Source organism: Culex pipiens, chromosome 3 (assembly GCF_016801865.2).
Source record: "Culex pipiens pallens isolate TS chromosome 3, TS_CPP_V2, whole genome shotgun sequence".
In the NCBI taxonomy this organism is placed as follows: Eukaryota; Metazoa; Arthropoda; class Insecta; order Diptera; family Culicidae; genus Culex; species Culex pipiens.
In genome coordinates, this window is record NC_068939.1 from 106,696,123 (window position 1) to 106,716,574 (window position 20,452).

Consider the following 20,452-nt stretch of genomic DNA (forward strand, 5'->3'; position numbering starts at 1 on the left):
CAGAATTTCGTCGAGGCCGTTTTTTCTGACGATTTCTCGCCGGTAGAAATCCGCGCTCGACGTCCGTTCGCTTTGACGGAGCATTTCGATAGCCGCAGTTTGCGCGCGCTGCGATTCTAGTTTTTGCAACATATGATTTTTAATGTTTTCTCCCAAAATAATGTAAACCTGCTGGCAAAGGTGCAGGACAGTAATTTAGTGTGCCAAGGAAGGCAGCCAGAGAAAAAAAAAACACCGAAGACGTTCCCGCGTATCGCGAAAAATGATCGAAGAAGTATTGGGATATACGATCGGAAGATGTATTGATTGAAAAAGCGAGTAAATAATTTATTTTGTGTTTTATCATTTTGATCACGTGATCTTCGTAATGTAGAGTCATTTGTTTTTGTTACCATCGTTTTTTGTGTGTGCACCCTGATCGTTCCTTTGGCACTGATGCGGGGCCGTCTGATAATTCTTGGCGAATTCCATTGTGCAAATCAGAGTTCAACTGGTTGGACATGTTTTTAGTGCGAAGTGTCTGAGTCTGAGAAATGTTTTACAAATATTTTTGGTTCGACCATCGGCAGTTTATGGCTTACATTCACACAAATGATTTCAATTTTTAATGAGATATCGCACTGCTCTTTGACAGTAGCAAGATTTATTAGATGCTTGGTGCAATCATTTTCAGGAGCGTTATTCCCGCAAGTCAACCGAAGTAACCGAATGCTACAAAAGGTGAACAGGGAGTGTAAAATTTCCAATGTTGGTTAAACTCTGCAATTTGCAATAAGCCGTAACAGCCATTTAGACCTCCAACACCTTTTTATTGGTTTGTCTTCCTCACTGAGGCAAGGCTACACAGCAAAAAATCCGATGGTAAAATCGCATGCAAAAGCATGCACATCACCTTCGTCAAAAAAGACACTTAATATTACACGCTGCATGTACAATTTTTGTAAACACAAAAAAAAGTGGCAACCGACGGGACTCAAACCCAGCACCAACAGTTAGGACTGGCGCCTTAGCCCGCTCGGCCATCAGACCGATGAAAAATGGATAGGATAAACGTATATGTGAGCTTGACATTTCGATCAAGTAGGTTTCCCATACTGATGGGCTGCATATTTCAGGGTGTAATATTACACAGAATTTCATAAAATAATGCAAAATTTATTTTACACCCTGGCCTTAGACGCAGCTGAATTACTACTTTATTTGCTGTGTATAATCTTGCTCTGAAATGAACTTGTCAAAGAAAGCTCGTAGACCCACCTTTCAAGTATACCTACACAGAAAAAAAATTATTGTAATATTCATCAGGAAATGGTGACAGATTTTCATCAGTTTTTGATGAATATTCATCAGGTTCACACTTTTACACATTTTTTATGGAATATTACCCAAAAAAAGAGGTAATATTCAACCTACCAAATTTTCAACATTCCAAAATTCAACTTTTTTTTCTGTGTAATGTGTGTGTATGGGTGTTTGTATGTGACTAATTGAAATTCCTTTCAAACGGGTTCAAAATTTTGAAGATCTGGCAATCCATCATCCGACCTATTGTTGGATAGGTATTCGAAGCCCTTCCAGACAAGTTCCAAAATTTCGTAGATCTGACAACCCTGCCACTAACACACACACTAACAAAAACCTAATTTACCATCTCAGTAACCATAGCAACTGTTGGAGGCAGGTTGACTTCCACTGGACCGGATACGAATAATCATCAATGACCGGGGGTCATTTGCTGAGGGTTTAGGTAGACAGAGCGGAGAGAACTTTCTCCTATAGCCAAAGATCAAAACATCGCACTAGGTTCAGCGATCGTACAAATTATAACACATCTCAAGTTGTAAAAAGGTTCCCAAAGGGGAAAGGTCACGGGGTGACCGTAGCGCCCGCGGCGTTGCGCTTGTAATTTTTGTACAGTCCTAAGAAATAAACGTTCTTTTTAGAATTCGTGTAGTTTACGATAATTCGCGTGTTTTATTTAATGCGGTGACCACGAAACTGTCGCCTGGAAGCCCCGGAAAGTCGTTCCCGTGGACTAATTGGACCTCCTCAACCAGTGCACAGTGGTCCAGATCGCAAAATTAGGTGGAAAATGAATTTTCCGTAAAATGATGAAGTTTTGGAGCTTTGGTGTCTTCAGAAGAGTTGTTGCATATGGAAAGGGGCAACTTTGGGTTTGGTTGGAAATTAGGGTGGTTCACTGTTAGGGTGATATTGAAAATGTAACTTTTCAGGAATATTTTTGGGAATATTTTTGTCTTCTAGAAAGTTGTTGAGCTTGCCAATCCAAGCAACTTTGTCGAAGACACCAAAATTTTATCTCGTAATCTACGCCTTCTACGACCAAATTTATAGAAAGTAAAAGTAAAGTAAATCTTTCCCAGTTCCTGAGGGGAACACCCTTGAAGAGTATCGGGACCGGCATTTACAAAGCGGATTCAGTAGCAGTTTCATTCTCAACTTAATGTTAACATGTTAAGGTTAATGTTAACATTCCATAGGTCGCCTCACGACACCTTAGATAAGGTCCAGTTTGTGACGATACACTACCTTCCCTTTACTAAGCAATCGATTCCAGAAGGGAAAAGATCACCAGTTGTGTTGGTCCGAGCCGGGATTTGAACCCCGATCTACCGCTTACGAGGCGGAAGCGTTACCACTGGGCTACGGCTCGGTCAATTTATAGAAAATATCTGAGAAAACCTTCAAAAATCAGTTTGTTGAACGTGGCAATTCAGGGTTAAGTTTTAGGGAAAAGTGTTATTAGGGGAACTTTTAGAGCTCTAAAAAACAAACATTTTTATTTCTTGACAAGTCAATTTGGACTTAAGGGTCAAAAGTTACAGCGATTTTAAGGTAAAAAGATGCAAATTTAAAACTTAGATATCTCGAAAAGGCGCAAGCCAAATTTTAAGCGCCAGGTTGCATTTGAAAGAGGAGATCCAGCACTACAAACGCTAAAACATCTTAGGGGTGTTTTTCTTTAAACTCGTGATATCGCCATTTGAAGAAGTCTAATTTTCAAGGGAAAACCTTTTGGAATCACCCTAACGAATTTCGAAAATTGTCCAAATATATGTTTTTTCCATGTAATTTTGGCCGCTGAATCTGAATGTTCTGCGTGCACGTCCGCAAATATCGACCACACACACACTAACACAAAGCGCCACCAAGAGGCAAAAGGTACTTACGAATATTTTTGGCACTTTTGTTAAAAAATATGCGGTTTTGCAAAACAAAATAACAAAACCAACTTTTAAGTGTAGTTCGACTATCAAACTTTTGATTCGATTTTCGCAAAAACCACATTTCTAGCAAAACAATGTAATTGGGCCGATGTCGAAGTGTAAACAAAGAGTCTATCCTGCTCGATCCTGATGTAAACATCAACTGACGTGAGCAGGATAGACTCATTGTTTACACTTCGACATCGGCCCATTTACATTGTTTTGCTTGATTTTTCAAAAAATCTCCAACACCATTTCAACCGATTAGGCTTTTAAGGAAAAATAGTTAGAATTAGAATTTTCAAATATCTAGTCATCACTAAAATTTTAACGTTATCGCAGTTTTAGTGAAAAAAGTTGTTTTTCCCGTTTTATAAAGTCTAGATTACATTTTCAAAACAACCTATCCGTCATGGGTTTTCTATGCAGATATAACCTTTTGAAAATTTAATCTAGAATTTTAAATAATCGTATTTCGGTATATTGAAAATATAACTTCGCCAATTGATGTAATTGCTGTGGTACCTGCCTGACATATGGCGTCGCGGTGTTCATCAAGCTTTCATAGCATGCTAGAAAAATTTGATGCTTTTTTAAGGGAAAACCATTGATTCCGGAGTCATCGGATGTTTTACCAATGTACCAGCTCTAGGTACAACGAATCCTTATGCTCTCTTCGGGAAAAGTGACCATTCCCCTTAGGCCTGACCATACCAGAAGTTGCCGCATGATTTTTCCAGACTTGTTGTAGCGTTTGATCAAAAAGTTCAAATTGCCCATAGTGCCGTCATCAGGGGTGACATTGGGTCTGGGGGGGTGAGATTGGGTCATACAAAAATGTGTAAATTTGTATGACCATATGTCACCCCTGATGACGGTAATTCCCGTGTAAACTTTAACAGTGACTTACAACCAAATGCGCTGATATTTGGCATGAGATTCCCTATGGGCAATACTAAAAAATTTGATCGGAGAACTTTTTGAAAAACGTACCCACCCTAATGCATAAGAAAATTAATGCACATATGTGGCTCATTAAAGTAATACAATGTGAATTTAACATTCCCATAATAATTCCCAACAATGCTTTCCTTCTGTTTACCAAAAGACTTATTTTATCATTACTTTTTCGAACATTTGTCAAATATACTTTATACCTCCTGCACAGAAAAAAAAACGATTCTCGTAATCGTGAATTAAGTTCACGAATGCTAGAACCACGAAGGAATTTATTCATGAGTATGGTGCATTTGCACTATAAACGTGAATATATTCCTTCGTGGTTCTAGCATTCGTGAATTTAATTCACGATTTCGAGAATTGATTTTTTTCAGTGTGGAAGACAATATTAGAAATATTTTCTCACCAAACGAGTACATTCCACGTGGAAGAAGTTCGTTAGAGTTGTTGATCGAACGAAAGAAAAAAAAACTCGTCCTCAGAATGCCTATTATGCAAAAGATTTTTTTTTCTCCTCAAGTCGCACATCAAATCACTACCACACTACGCGCTCTGCTACGACCAAAAGTAGTTTCCTTGCTCGGGTGCTCTTTTTTTTTGTTGGTCTCCTCACAGTTTATCGTCTAATTGCCATCCTGTGTGCGCGCCCGATATGTTGTAAACCCTTTGCCCTCAACCTCAAGAAACCCATCTACCAGCCACCAACATCTTCTTATGCTGCAACATATCAGAGCAACTCTCTTGAGCGGGGTGCAACATAAAAAAAACTCTTTCCCCGATGACGATGACGATGATGATCGCGCGCGCTCCAGCAAAGGGGTTCGAAATGTTGACGACCAACAGCGAATAAAAAAAAATGTTGTTAAAAATTATGCTAAGGGTTCGCTCGCTAAGCTCGGATGCTCAGAAGCTTACAACAATACACAGAATCGAAGGAAGAGTTGATAAAAAAAAAAACATTGAGGCGGAGTCTCCGAGTCGCGCTCAACTTTTTCTCGCTCTCCCGGAGTGAGTCGGTTTTGGCGTTTTTAACTCTTTCGACTGACAGCACGGCCGGCGGTGGCTTCAGGGAGTGAGAGTGAGAGAAAAACCGCGCCGAGGACCACGCGGTTTGTTGCACACACACACGTACTCTGCACGACCACAGACGAACCCCTCCTTGGAATGGGTTGACGGAGTTTTCCTTCCTTACGCGAGCCACGTCCGTTCGCTCGATGGTTCAGATATTCTTTTGACTTCGATCTGAAAAGTTGTTGTCATTAGAGCTAATCTTCCTCTTACAACTTTGTCTCGATTTTCGAGAAAATATTTTCAAAAAAAAACACAAGCAAATTTTCAAAATTTTTCCTGCAATTTTGCCTTAGATATTAGCTAAAGATAGTGCAATCTGAGTGGTTATTGTGATTTATACGTTCTCAGCTTTTGGGAACCCCACCATCGACCACGGAGTTTAAGTACCGGTGCCAAAGGACTATCCTGGAGCAACGACAATTACGCGCGCTGTGAGAGAAACAAGTGTGACGCAGTGGAACATTTGAATCACGTGTTGTGGTGTGAACTCGGAACTATTGATTTAGCGTGGACACTTGTTAACCGTTGTTTAGTTTAAACTTTTAGTTTGCATTTTAATTTTATCATAGTTATCTCAGAAGCTTTCGGTTATCAGAGAGGGAATCAGCTGCAATTAGTGTATTAGGGTCGCATTTTTGTAAAATATTTTGTTAAAATTGTTTAGCTACGCTTTATTTTTATTGCACGAAATAATTAAACAAAAAAGTCAGGGCTAGGCGATCGATCGCGCAACAGCTTTTCCGGCTTTTCCCGAGCAATGCTTTAGATGTGCCTTGTTGATCTGCAACCGGTAATGGAGCATACGCCCGTTTCCTCGCCCACGCCGGTAACAAGTGGTGTGATAGTACAGCAGCAGAGTTGTGCACAGGTAGACGATGGTAGTGTTAGTGGTATTAGCTTACTGGGGGGTGGTCCCGCGAGTAGCGTAGGTGGTAGTCTTTCCGACAGCAATCTTAGCTCAACGACGGCGACGATCGCAGCGGTAGGGATTCCCCCGGGCGCCATTCCGGTGACGCCGATTCACCAGAAGCCGAAAATCACCTCGTCGGCGGCCGGTTCCACGACCGCCACGCCGGTTAAAGGGGGCGGCTGTTTGGGAGTCGTGCAGCCGTTGACGACGGCGGCGGCCACCTCGTGCGTGCCCAGCCCGGTGTTGAGCCCCCCGAGGAAGATCTGGGGCAGGAACAAGAACAACACAAGTGAGTACTGAATTTTTGTTTATTTTGCTAACCCGTGATTTGGAAGACCAAATTCATATTTGTATGATCAATGTTTTCCGAAAATAATTCGAAACTTGGAAAATATTTCGAACCGATTGAGCATCCTCTCCATAGGTTCTACTTCATTATTGTGTAATACAATTTAATTTTGTTTTTGATAATGTTAGATTTATATGATAACAGAGGTCACATATTTTGTTAAACATCTGAATAACATGAAGAGTTATTTGTTGAAATTGGCAATATAATGTAGATTATACGTATTTTCAATAAAGAAAATGTTTTAAGCATTTTTGCATTAAAAGTGTCTGGAAAACAATTACCATTTACGACTTCAATACTAAAATATTACAAGTTTTAAATATTTATTGTTATATTTATATTAATGTTGGTATAAGGCTGCTAAAATTTTCAATTAAAGTTTTTCCGCTGCTCTGGTAAAGCTCTAGAAAACGGAAAAAAAACAGATTTAAAATTTTGAGCCCAACCCAAGTTACACTAAATCCTGACAAAGTCAGACTAAAAAGTGACTAACTGTCACTTCTTACACAGAACTTACAATTACTATCAAACCAACCATCAAAATTTTTAGTGCATGCTACTTCAAAAAAAATCCGCAAAATATCAATTAATTTATCTAAAACTTTTTTGTCCTAATATGTTATGTTTTTTCCGATATCTGTCTGAAAATTCAAAAATGTCTTTTTGTGGAACTTTTTACTTTTCCTGTCATTCACTTGTTACTTTTCAACATTTGTTGATTTAAACGATTTATTGACTAAATGCATGAACATTTGACCTATAATTCTTTTAAAGGGTGTTTTTCGGAATTGCAAAAAATGTTGTATGGAACTTATTGCAAAATTTATTTTTTTCATCACTCGTCGTATTTATCCAAAAGTCCTCTTTTTGCAACTTGTTGCATAAACTACTTTTTCGATACAAGTGTCGAATGTTGAACTTTTCAACAATAAAGTGAATGCTGAAAAGTGCTTCACGTAAGTACGTAAGTAGGGTATTTGTCCCTATTTTTTGGCCTACTAAGCCGAGTGCACTTTTTATTTGATGTATTCTCAAAGGCTGCTATAGGCAGCCTTGCTTGTATTACATGAATAAGTTGTTTTTTTATGCTAATGCTCTTACTTAATCACATTTTTGACGAAAATACTTTATATTTCTGTATATGCCTGAGAAACTAAAACATTTTTTGTCCCACGTAAGTACGTAAGTAGGGTATTTGTCCCTATTTTGGGCCTACTAAGCCGAGCGCACTTTTTATTTGATGTATTCTCAAAGGCTGCTATAGGCAGCCTTGCTTGTATTACATGAATAAGTTGTTTTTTTATGCTAATGCTCTTACTTAATCACATTTTTGACGAAAATACTTTATATTTCTGTATAAGCCCGAGAAACTAAAACATTTTTTGTCCCTATTTTGAGGATATTGCTTCTAGCATACGACCTTCTTTATGCATATTTTCGGCCTACCTTCTGATTGGTTGAAATCTCGAAGCACGTGGCGAATTTTTTTTGACTTACGGTTCAGCCCCAGCTCGTACAGTACAGCCGTGATGGTTTAAGCCACAAATCAACATTAGAACGATTGTTTTCACTTGCATTACGTGCACAATTAGCTTGGACTGTAACTCATGAAAAGCGCGCACACACTGTCACAATTTGTTGAAGTGTCAAATGGACTGAATATAGAGCCATTCTCTCCGAAAGGGAAGAAGTAATTTTAATCAGTTATTTTATTGATTTGGTGGCAGTTTAGTGACTGTTTTTGCAACGGGATTTTGCAACCCACCAAAAAAAAAACAAGGAAAAAGTAAATTATTTTTTGAAAATAATGACTGCACGTATCCTGCCAGATTTGGTGAAATGCTCAATTTCGTTGAGTTAAGTTTGGTAGACCCAAAATAGGTACTTGGCCCAAAATAGGGACAAATACCCTAGTTTTACAACGGAACTCTAAGAATTCCGAAATAAGTTACGGATGTTATAAGTCCATGCTCGATTGTTCGAAGTCCTCGCAAAAATCTCACTTCGGATAATCGAAACAGGAAAAAATAAGCTAAACTGGCCAAGTGAGACCATATTTACATATTTCATTATTATTTACCAGTGCTCGGGAAAGGTACACTACTTCAAATATGTCCCGAGTTTCTGGGTGTTCCAGATATGTTGGAAAACTGTATCAACGAAAAGTGCAATTTGTCTTCTATTTGATAAGGGGAGGGAGGGGGACATTGGGTAAAATGAAACTAAAATGATGCTCAAATACAAAGATACACAGCAAAAATAATGTAAATTTGGAAGCTGTAATTTTGGAAGGTTGAATATTACCTCTTTTCTGATGTAAATTTACCTCAATTTAGACTGAAAAAGTGACATTACACCAGAAAAGTGGTAAAATTACACATTTCCAGAGGTAAAATTACACCTTTTTTCTGACATAAAAGATGTACTCCTTCCCAGATGTAATATTACCATGATTTTTTTTCTGTGTATGTACAAATAATCTTGGAAGTGGAGATTTTTGAAACTTTGGGCACAAACATTTCGAGCAATGGTTGATTTGAAGAGGTTATTTGCTCGTCAAAACCGTAGTTTGCTAAGGAATTGTGAAAAACAACATATTGAGACCTTTAATAATTCAGTTCGAATGAATAATGAACACTTCAGAAAACATCCATCGAGTTTCAACTGCCAAACCCAGAACCATCAGCGCTGCGCTTTCGCTCTTGGCTCCTCAAATTGGCCATCCATTATCCGTCCTGATCCGGTTCTGAACTATCCATTAAAGCTCGCAGTCTTTGGTCTCGCTATTTTTTCTCTATTTTTTTTTGTTCCTTGTTTGGTTCCTCTAATCGACCAGTTTCCATTTGTGTGACATGAAATATCAAGGAGAAAGCTCGCCTTTTTTCCCTGCACAACACATCAGGCGAGAGTCCTCGGACTCTTTTTTTTTTGCTTCTTCTACTTCTTGAACGGTCCTGGTCTTCCTGGCCACCAGAACTCGTGTAGTGGCTGATGTTTGTTTGCTTTCCAGCATTTTGGAAGCTTCGCCACCACATATTTATACAAGCTCGTGGCGCGAGTATGTGCACTCTAACGGCCAAGGCTGCTTGCTTCTGCTGGGCGATTACTCCGGTACCTACCCTTAACTGCACTTCTTCCTACACAGGATCCAGCGCAAAATTGAACTCCCTGAAATGTGTGTGTTGTTTTTATTGTGCTCCACAGACGGCTAGGAGCCACACGATACAAATATTCCTTCCCGGTTCTATTTTTTTCCTAGTCCTGGTCCCGCTATCCCCTGCCAGTGTGCAACCCCGCGCGAGGACAGCAGCTCCTCTTCGTGACCCCCAAAGACGCCACCGTCTCCGTCCTTCCGATGTGTACTTCAACCTAGTGCACTTTTTTCCACCCCACTCTCTCTCTTTCTCTCTCTCGTTGAAGCGTATTTTATGCTGCGATATTTTATAGATTATACTGGGTTCGCTCGCCCCGTGCAGGATAAAGCTCGAAGCTCCAATATGTCGGTCGGAGTTTGAAGAAAATAGCCAAGACTGGGGAGAAGAAAATTTCCTCACTTTCCACTCGTGGGGTTGCTTGCCGGAGGTTTTTTTTTTGTGTGTGTGCTCTCCGGCTTCTGTGACGCGGACAGCATCGGGCGCAAAAAATGACTGCCCTGAATCCGTGGCGCGCTGGCTGACTGGTGCCATGCACGATGGGGATATGTGCTGTTGGTCCCCGGGGTGGGGTGGTTCTAGGTTTTACCAGATTCACAAAAAATATTTGGGAAGATATTTGCAATTACAAAGTTCTGAACAGAACTCAAAATTTCGATTCTACAGAAAACAAAATATAACTTGCATGAACTGTAGTGAATACAAAAGGTTCTGATTCGTTAAAATAACCTGTCACTCATAGCCCTAAGCCTTACCCAAAATAGAGTGAGGACAAATCGAAAACGATGCAAAACTGCTCCGATGATTCGTGAATCGCTACTGAAAACTCTCTCTTTTCTGCTCTCTCTCACTAAAATGGGTTAGTACAGAAAGGCATATTGCGCTTCATCTGCGCTCAAAGCTGATTGAAAATAATCTGCGATCGGTTATGTTTTAATCATTGATCAAGTTGCTTAAAATATCAAACACATTTTGCATTTTTTTATTACATATAAAAAACACACTTGCCAGCAATTTCCACACTAATCAATTCAAATTGACGGCTATCTGTGGTCATGCAGATTAAACGAATGTCACGCTGGTATCTTGGTAGCTACGCTCTTCTCTGAGCTTATTTGTTTGTGATTGTCGTCGACGAGCGGAGTAGGCCGAGAAATTCACGAAGCATAGTATCGCTCTTTGAATCGATTGACCAAATCGCTGGCAGCTTGCTAATCGTGGTAGCTCACGATTGATTACGCGCTTTAATCGACATCGATTTCATCGGCAATGAGTGAGCTGATCTTTGAATTGAAATTAGTTGTGAGTGAAAAAGATCTTCCATAAAAAACATGTTTTGTTTTTCATATCCGGGGAAGCCACCCCAAGACGTTCTCCAACCGTCTCCGTACGAAACGTCGAGCTTTTCCTCTCGAACGTTTTTTGCCCCACAATGCATGTGACTAGGACTCAGCTTTTTTTGTACCCTCTTGCTGCATTCGTTTCTCGCTTTTCCTTCGCTCGTTCTGATTGCCAGTGCCATCGACTGGCATAGCCCCACGGTCGTTTTTTCCCTCGCTAAAGCTCGCTCCACATCGTGTTTCCTTAGCTTTGGCGCTTTTCTTTATGTGCCAGTGGCAGTCTCGTTTTCTGGTTTTCCAGCTCGTTTTTTTTCTTTATTTTTGCTTGCCTGCTTTTCACGGAACACATTTTCCTCTCCCATCGGGATAGGTTTTTTTTTGTTTGTTTCTTCTGAAGATCCGTGGTACATCTTCTTCCTGGCACATATCGGGCGCCACCGTTGTGCGCTTCCCGGAGAGCACATGAGATGACGGAGCCCGGACCTCGGACACAGCGCGGCCAGCGGAACTTGGGTGGGAACGCGGACCGTGGCCAACAGCAGCATCGCTAAGAAATTGCATTGATATTGCAGTTTTCTAGGTTGCAGTTTTTTGCGAAGTCTTTCACCAGATTTCTATGTACGTTTCCTTAAAAATATTGTTTCTGTTTGCCTTTTTTCCCCTCTATAAATTGCATCCACTCAGTTCTTTAAAGTTTTTGAGATTTTTGGAACGGATACAACAAATACTAGCTTGAAAACTAATTTATTTGTGCATTTTCTTCAAGGCTGTATTTAAACATTTTTCTAAGTTTTATTATATATTATAACCAAATTGCATATTCTAGCTCTTATAGCAAGCTATTAAGGGTAAATAGGTAGACAGAATTATTCACGGATGACCCCAAACACTTTCATCTCTCATCATTCATCACTGCCATCCAGTGTTGTACAATTGCAACGCAGATACGCATTCGTTATGGTTGAATATCAAAACAAAGCGCTTTCGACTGACAAAGGTCATGATTCAAATGCACGTGCGCACCCAACAGTGGCCAAAGGTCCCCGAAATTACCATCGCATGTCCTCTCGCACGATAAGGGCGTCAAGTAATCCTCGCATCTGCTTCATTTCAAACTGACACAGCATCCAATTTAACCTATATGACCACGAGAAAGGGTCACATTTCACCTTCCATAGGCCTACAAAACTTAGCCAAAAAAAATCTACAGCCAAGCGCATATTAATGAATCTGGCCATCATCATCATTCAGGTTAGTCCAGGCGGCAGATGTACGTGTCCGATGATCCATTGCTAGGGCCTAACATCAACTAGAATTCAGATATACGAGAAAAAAACCTGCGTCCAAAGGTCCATACCCTAACGGTCACAGAGCGACGACCGCATGCGCAGAAGGGGACTACAGAGTTCGCTGGCGCATCCGGTTCGACCGGGCACCAGAGAGTGAGGTTAGGAAGCTCGACCCTTCACCCTTCCAAATTTTCTCCCGAAAGTCACCTCTACAGAGGCGATAAACAACAGGGAGTGCTAGTCGCTTGTTGACGGTCCTGTTTGAAGCTTGAACATTTGATGGGCAGAAAATCTGGTTGAACCTGTTAAATTGGACTTTTCTTCTTATGACTAATTTGTATTTGTAAGTGTGTAAGTGGTGGAGAAAACTGATGAAAATAATTTCTAATTTCTTCCAAACTCTCAAAAGATCAGACTTTTTTTAAACGTTTGTTCTTTCTTGAGTTTTATCAGCAAATGCATGAAAAAAATAGAAATACCTCCTTTAATTTTCTATATTCTTTCATTGAACAATATCATTTCGCCGATAGTTCATGAAATAGAGTAAAGATATTTGGCATCCAGGAAATCTTTCAGTCCATGAGTGCACAGTTAAAAAAAATCATTGTAATATTAGATGTGTAACAATACTACTTTTCTGGTGTAATGTTCCTTCTTCAGTCTAAACTGAGGTAAAATTACTTCATAAAAAGATAATATACAACCTTCCATTTTTTTTCTTTTTGCTTGGTGAAAAACATGCTAAAAATTATTCTAAACGCAGGGGAAATTACTTTAAATACATTTCAGCTGATTGCACCTTAATTTCTATTGGCATTTTGAGGTTTTTTGAAAAAATATTTTTTGCCCCCTGATTTTTCGGGCCAACATTGAAGTGGCGGGGGCGGGACAAAAACTTTAAATAAAATTTGTACCAGCCTTAACAAAATTTAATAAGGCTGGTAAAAATTTTTATTTAAAGTTTTAGTCACTCCCCCCCTTCAAAGTTTGCCCGAAAAATCAGGGGGCAAAAAAAAAATCCGAATTCTTCAAAGTGTCAATGGAAATTTATGTTCAATCAGCTGAAATCAATTTAAAATGAGTTTCCCTGCGTTTAGAATCACTTTTAGCATGTTTGAGTTGATTTTAAAAATCTCTTGAATTGGTAGAAAATTTTCGATGTTTTTTCATTTTTTGAAAATTAATGATTGCAAAACAACTGAACTAGTGTAAAATGCACTTTAAAATAGTTTTTCCATGCAAATGCTTAAACTATGGCTTATTATTTCAATATATATTTTTATTTTTTTTTATTCCACCCCTAAATAATTACCGGCCTTTAGCGGCCTAAATAAAAATAGATTTGTTGTACTTTTTGGATGTTTCAAGCTACAGTACAGACTCGATTGTCCGAAGGCCTAGGTAAAATTTCACTTCGGATAATTGCACCACGAAAAAAAATATATTTTTTGTTTTATTTTTGATGGTTGAGCTTCGTTCGTGATTCGATTATCTGAAGCCCCATACAAACCTTCAGATAATTGAACTTCAGAAAATCGAATCTTCGGATAATCAAGGCTTCGGATAATCGAGTCTGGACTGTATAGAAAAGTACGGACAAATATTCGGAGGCCGATAAGGTCGGAAAACATTTTTCAAAGAAACATTGAAGATTGGTCCGTTTTGAGAAATGCTTTCTTGCTCTTCTAATTCAGGATGAGTTCAATTTATCTCAGCCCCGTGAAATTCAGGTTGAGCGACATTTTTACCAGAGATCTCGAATATCCAATAAAAAAACTGAAAGCAGTGTACAATGGATACTCACGGATGTTTAACAAATTCAGTAAAATCTCAACAAACCAGAACGTGGTTGATTTTTTGTCATCTTAAAACTACATCGAGGATGTGACCGTTACAAAAACCCTTGGCGGACAACATCGGACATATGCCGTTCCGGCTGCTTTTGAATGTTTAGCATCAAATCAGGCAAGGGCAAGAAAAAAACACAGACCAGAACATCTTGTTCTCAATCTGCGTCCCCAAGCATCTGGACAAGTTTTTTTTTATGTCCTGCTCGGTTCCGTCGTGGCGCAAGGAAAAAAACACTAGTCTCGTAAAGCAACAACACAGCACGCTCCTAAAGAAGCATTTATTTAGATTAAATCGTCTTTTTTTGAACTGGTTGATTCCTTACGTTCATCACAATGTGCGCGCGCGTTTTCCATATCGCATGGGTTTTTTTTTGCTGTTTTATTCCTCAAGAACTGGCCCCGCAGCTTGCCCTCCCAGAGCTTGGTCGTAGGTCGTACTCGGGCCATAATTGTGTGTAACGCGGAGAGACGAAAGGTACACACCGAACACGGCACAGAAGGACACTGCTGCTGCTGCTGTAGAGTGCCAAGAAAGGGTAATTTCCAGGCTTGCAAGAAGACGGCGACGACATCCCGACGTGGACATGAGTTCAAGAATCTCAGAGGAGTAGGGAAAAAAACGGACGGCTGAGGACGAACGTTAGGTTTGTTTTGTGCGTATTGCTGAGGAGAGGAGAAAAAAAATTGTGTTGGATATCTTTCATGCATCTCTAGAGATCTACAAATGAGTTCACCTTAATACAGTAATGCAAGAACGGGATGCACCTTTGCGGCGACGATGGGCTGCAACCGCTTTTTGTGGGGTCACCTGGCGAAAAACCATACGTTCAAACTATTAAAAAATGGTACCGTCGACGGCAATACCAGGAAAATTCTGAGCAGCACGTAAAAACCGAGAAATTTATTGATGTTTTATTTATTTTTTGCCCGATCTGGCGTCCATTCGCCGCTCGCGAATCTTAAGACAATTAAAAGACAAATAAAAAATCAAACACCACACCGTGCTGGCTGGGCCGACAAAGTATCCACTGGTCTGAAACATGCTGGAGCTGGACCAAACACGAACTAGACGTGAGACCGTAGCGATTAAGAAAGTGCAAAAACCATTTGGCTGCAGCGGCGACATTTTTTTCCCTGTTGCTTTCTCGACTGCTGCACTACCAGCACACTCGTTCTTGACCCTTTCGAGCCGGGAGTTATTTTTGTACGTTTTAGACGATTTTATAAACTACTAATGGAAAAACTAATGATGAAAACGGCTTCTTGTATAATCAAACAAATAAGTACAAAGAAAAATAATTTGTAAAAACGTCAAAAATACTCGAAAACATTCCAAAAATCTTAAAATTATCAAATTTAAATCAATAGCTGGAAAATAAAAATCAGAAGCTGTTCAAAGATTAAACAAAAGTTGCAAAGATGAACTGAACTTTAAAATGATGTTTATAAGTTAAATGTATAAATCAAATAATATGATAGTTTTTAAAACCTGCAATTTCAAACCATCCTGCAGCAAAAGGGTTAGAATCGCTTGCCATGAAGGCTGCAATGGAAACGCCGCCTCATATATCTTAACCTGAGGCCCTGTGCGGTGCATCTTTTTCGGTGGAATTTGGCTTTGATAAAAAGTGAAACTGCCCGATATGTGCAACCTTATGCCGCTTGGAATCACCGAAAAAAAAGAATGTTTGTGCGCCGTCGAGTCTAGTTTTTTCGCCCAGATTGTAAAGATTTCTTCGCGTCGCAGACTAAAACTTGATGGTTTTTCCTTCTAAGGCACAACTCCCTTCGATTTAACGTGTGCAACTGTTGCCAAGTTGGACTCGGCTTTGATACTTCCAATTTCCCAATTTCATATTTTTGACATCCTTGACAGGAGGGTTAAAAAAGTTTTATCATAGATCAAATTTCAAGAAAATAGAGCAAAAAACATCACAACTCCATTATACAATTCCCCTTGAGTGATTAATGCGGTTGTTTGCTTTCCAAAATGGAAAAATCTCCCGAAATGATTAGCTTCATTTTGTGTCCGTCCGAAGATTTCCATCGCGAACCGTTCTTTCCCTCCCACCCCTCACCCATTTTGAATTTCCACACTGCACGTCTTTTTCCTTTTCCGCCACGAATCGTCTTCAATTTTTTTTTTCAACTTTTTTTTGCCGTCACAAATTGGTTCCCGAAAAAGGGTGTGAGAATTCTCATTCAATTACAGCTTATTTAATTTAAGATCAAAAATCTCCGTCCCGCGGTCAGGCACGATTCCGTCCAATCGGCGGCGCCGGTCCCAGTTAACCCTCTCTCACTCTCTCTCTCTCTGACTGCGTTGTTTGCCGCGGGAAAAATCATCTTCGCGCCAAACGCAAACAAGTACCGATACCGCGAGGAAAAGCCTTTCCACCCTCCCCTGCTAGAATGGGTGGTCGGTGAGCAGCAGCCGCACGGGCATAATTAAAAATGATAAAAATTGTAATTAAGGGTGGAACTGCCGTTGCCAGTTTTCGTGTGTTTTTTTTTTATTTCTTCTTTTGGCCAGCTATCTTCGCACTTGGACTTCCGGAACCTGGACCCTCCTCCCTTTTGCGGACGTGTCATCATCGTCATTTCATCTTACAACCATCGAGGCATCTTTTTTTAATTGTTGGAAAATGGTTCCTGGTGGGAGTTCACGCACCCTTATTTCTAGTTCGGTCCCGCGGGGTAGGAAAACCCTCTACATTTTCCTCCGCGGGCCACAATTGAATGGTACCGCCTTCGGGTTGCGATCGGTGGAAGGAAGAGAAAAAAAACTTGAAATTTGTTTCATTTTTCGGAATGGAAATGGAATCTGCGATTGAAGTTTTTTTTATTCTGACGATGGTAGAATCTGTAATACATTTTTAAATAAAAGTTTAACTCAAATAATTCCAAAATCTGAAATGTGAAAGTAAAATGAAAAATAAAAAAAAAACCATTGGAAATTGTCATTATTTTAAATAAATTTACTAAAATCTGGATGATTGATCTTGAAATATTTTTCAACCACCACCTAACAATCCTTTAAATATGTTTGAAATGATCAGAAATACAACACCTACTAATAATGAAAGGGGTTAAATAAAAAGTCAATGTCACACTGTAATAAAGTATTATAGATACAGAAAAAAAAATTGTTATACACACTAAACTCAACTTTTCAACTGCAATAATTGACGGTTAAAGTTAACATTCATAGCAGTGTTCCTAGTTTAAAAGTAATTGAAAATTTTATTTCAAGTCAACATTTCGAAATCAGGCTTGAAATTTGAAATTCTCTTCAACCTTGACCTGAGCCGAAGATTTGACAGGGTAAATGATTAAACATAAAAAAAGCAAAGCAATCCACTTTAACAACCCCCGGGTCTTTAGTGGGCTCTGTTGCAAGTTTCTGCTCATTTCTAGGCGTCCGAAGGTTATGTTTTACGCAAGTTGACCGACGTTTTACTTCCCCATCCGATAGAAAGCGTGATCGGGCAAATCTCGTTTCGAAAAATGCCACCGGGTCTGTCTGGGGTTGAACCCAGTCCATACTGGGGTTTAGAGGCTACCACGCTAAACACCCAACACATATAACATATATTTTACAATTTAAAATCAAGTTTTTGATTGGAAAAGATGTGATGATGAACAGTTGAGAAAATGTAAATTTTTCCAGTTAAAGACACTAAACTGTGACTTCATTTATCGTAAAAAAGGGTGACTTTGAGATTTTTCCGCAAAATGAAGAGTACAAATTGAATACGTACGAAATGCTAAGAAATCATACTGACTAATAGGGCGTCCCAAAAAAATAAAATTGTCAAAACCTTGGTTCTCACCACTACAATGATAGATTAGAATGCCAGGAAAAATGTTTCCATACAAGAGAAAAAGCTTGAATGAAAAAAGTGCTCTTTTAAGAAATGCACGTATCAAACATACTAAAGTCATTCAAATTTGGTCGTCTGAGTTTATGAATAATAAAATTATGCGTTTTTAAAAAAACAATAAAAAGTCTAATTTAAGGCGTTTCAGTAAAACAAATTTCATAAAAATTGTTAAAACTTTTGATTCGTGCTTAAATAAAACAAAACTAGCTTTAACGAATTTCAGCCAAAATTATCACTTCGCCTTTTCGCCTAACATTTATATGTTTTGTTTAAAAGCTCATAGGCATGGTTAACTAAATATAAACATATTTTTTTCTTAAAAACTATATTAGCAACCTTCGCAATGGTAAATTTGCCGTAAAAAAAATTTGAACACCTTAAATCTGATTTCAACAAAAAAAAGCTATGACCATCAAAGTCACCACGGAGTTCAAAATACGAATTTACAGCGCAACTATTTTTAAGCCTATTTTTTTATTTTAGACATTTGTCTAAGATAGGAGAACTTCTCGTATTTTTGGCAGGTTAAGCACTCGCTCCTAACTCCATCCAATTTGCTAATTTTCACTATTTAAAGAACTTATTTTGCAAAACTATATATAGAAACTTGCTTGCTCACTTCCTATTGAGCTATTTTTCACTTGATTTTAGTTGAAAACGCTTTTTATGAGCTTTAATTGAATGCCAAAGTTTGATGCTGTTCCCCTATTAACAATTTTTCAGAAGACAAAGTAACACATTCTAATTAAAATTTATGTCTTTTCTTAAACTTCAAATTGTTAAAAATTGTTCCTTGAATAGACGAATGCACCAAAATGTTAAATCTCTATTAATAAAATTTAAAGAAGAAAAACTTTTTCAATTTGATTGAAAATGTAAAAATCAACGTTACAAAATTAATAGCATGCATTTCCTGTCAACTTGAGATTTTTTTCGATAAAATAATATAGCAAATTTTTGGTCGGCTTATTTGCTGAAAAGGGCCAATCAAAAAATGACTTTAGACCACCGATAAAAGCCCCTAAATGCCCGGAAATGTCGTTTTTGATACAACATTGAACGAAGGAAAAAAAATTAAAAGAGCCACTTCATTCATAAAGTCGTAGAAATTTTACACCATTCCAAAGTTTACAACCAACAATTTGGAGGAAGTAAAAAATCGTCAAAAAATACGTTGACATAAAATTTAAATGCAATTATTCGTCCATTCATAAAACCGTTTTTAGAAAGCTGCAATTTTGAAAGTAACAGCAGCATGTAACTTAATTTCAAACAGATGCAGCCACAATTGCAGCCTTTTAAACCGTGGGAGAAATTTGCGAAAGCTTCTGCTCGCCACATAACACAACACCTAAACTATCCCAATTTTCCGTTAATTTCCCGCTGCGCCTCGCCCAGAACGCAACGACAACTGTAACAGCGATCGGTGAGAAAGTTTTCCGCCAACAGTCAAATGAGCACGCATCATAATTATCAAAACCATCCAACCTGTCCCAAAACATCACCTTTTTACCGTTATGACCACAGCAACATCGGGTGCTTAATTACCAACCTGCAGCGGCACCTATTCTATCCGTTACAAGTTCATGTCCAAATCGGCGAGCACATGCCTCACGCCAGCAGCCGGTACCAGGTCCTGCGATGACCTCGAAAACATAACGGAACCCCCCTTCCCAACCCTTGCTTCGCGAACAATTTCGCGCAATTATGGCTTTTTGAAGAAATTACACACTTGACCTCGACACACAAATTACAACACCATATAGTGCCAATCGGGCGCGTAACTGAGCAGCAGTGCGAGCAACCGGTGTAAAAACCAACAGAAGGAAGGCACGTGTCCCGCGAAAAATGGCAAACCCGGGAGGGGTCGAGGAGTCCCAAATTGGGCGAAAGTAAATTAATTTTCCTCTCTGCAACATTGTTATCTTAATGTGGACGAGCAATTTTAATCAACAAGAATTCCGACTCTTGTGTGCATCGCTGCAATGTTTTGTGCCGAAAGCATCGGGTATCTCACCTGAAGAGCCTACATGGAACCCCTCGTCGAGAAGGAAACTGCAACAGTCCAAGTCGACGAAGACGAATGCAGCAGCAAAAGGAGAAGAACCCTCTCGTGCATGCAGCAGTCGTCACCAGGTTCTTCGGAGGATGCTGCGCAAGCACGGCCCATCGCGGTCGTCAGGACAGGTAGAAAATTGCCGTTCGATGATCAATTAAGGGTGATTTTCCTTTGTACTATTATTACCTCAAACAGAGGAAACCTGAGATGTGTCGCACGCGCGCTTCAGCTGATGCTGCAGATAAACTAGTTTTGGCAATGTGTCAACGGCCCTCTTCCCTTGAACCTGAAAACGGCAAACTTTTGGGCCGCAGCACCAGCCGGTAGAAAGTGAAAACCTAAGCTGCATGCACCCTTG

The 20,452-nt window shown here is 39.3% G+C and overlaps 2 protein-coding genes across 3 annotated transcripts in view; one reads left to right on the forward strand and one right to left on the reverse strand.

The window, feature by feature from the left end:
- The window catches only part of LOC120422046 (3-oxoacyl-[acyl-carrier-protein] synthase, mitochondrial), a 147,648-nt gene that overhangs the window by 72,569 nt on the left and 54,627 nt on the right, over window positions 1-20,452 (reverse strand). The window lies entirely within an intron of this gene.
- LOC120422023 (NGFI-A-binding protein homolog) overlaps window positions 5,228-20,452 on the forward strand; it is a 32,328-nt gene continuing 17,103 nt past the window's right edge. The window contains exon 1 of one of the 2 annotated variants that reach the window (XM_039585354.2): window positions 5,228-6,457. In XM_039585354.2, the coding sequence (XP_039441288.1) occupies window positions 6,025-6,457 (433 nt within the window). In that variant the 5' untranslated portion in view covers window positions 5,228-6,024. The remainder of the gene's footprint in view (window positions 6,458-20,452) is intronic. The other variant, XM_039585349.2, reaches the window with a different exon arrangement.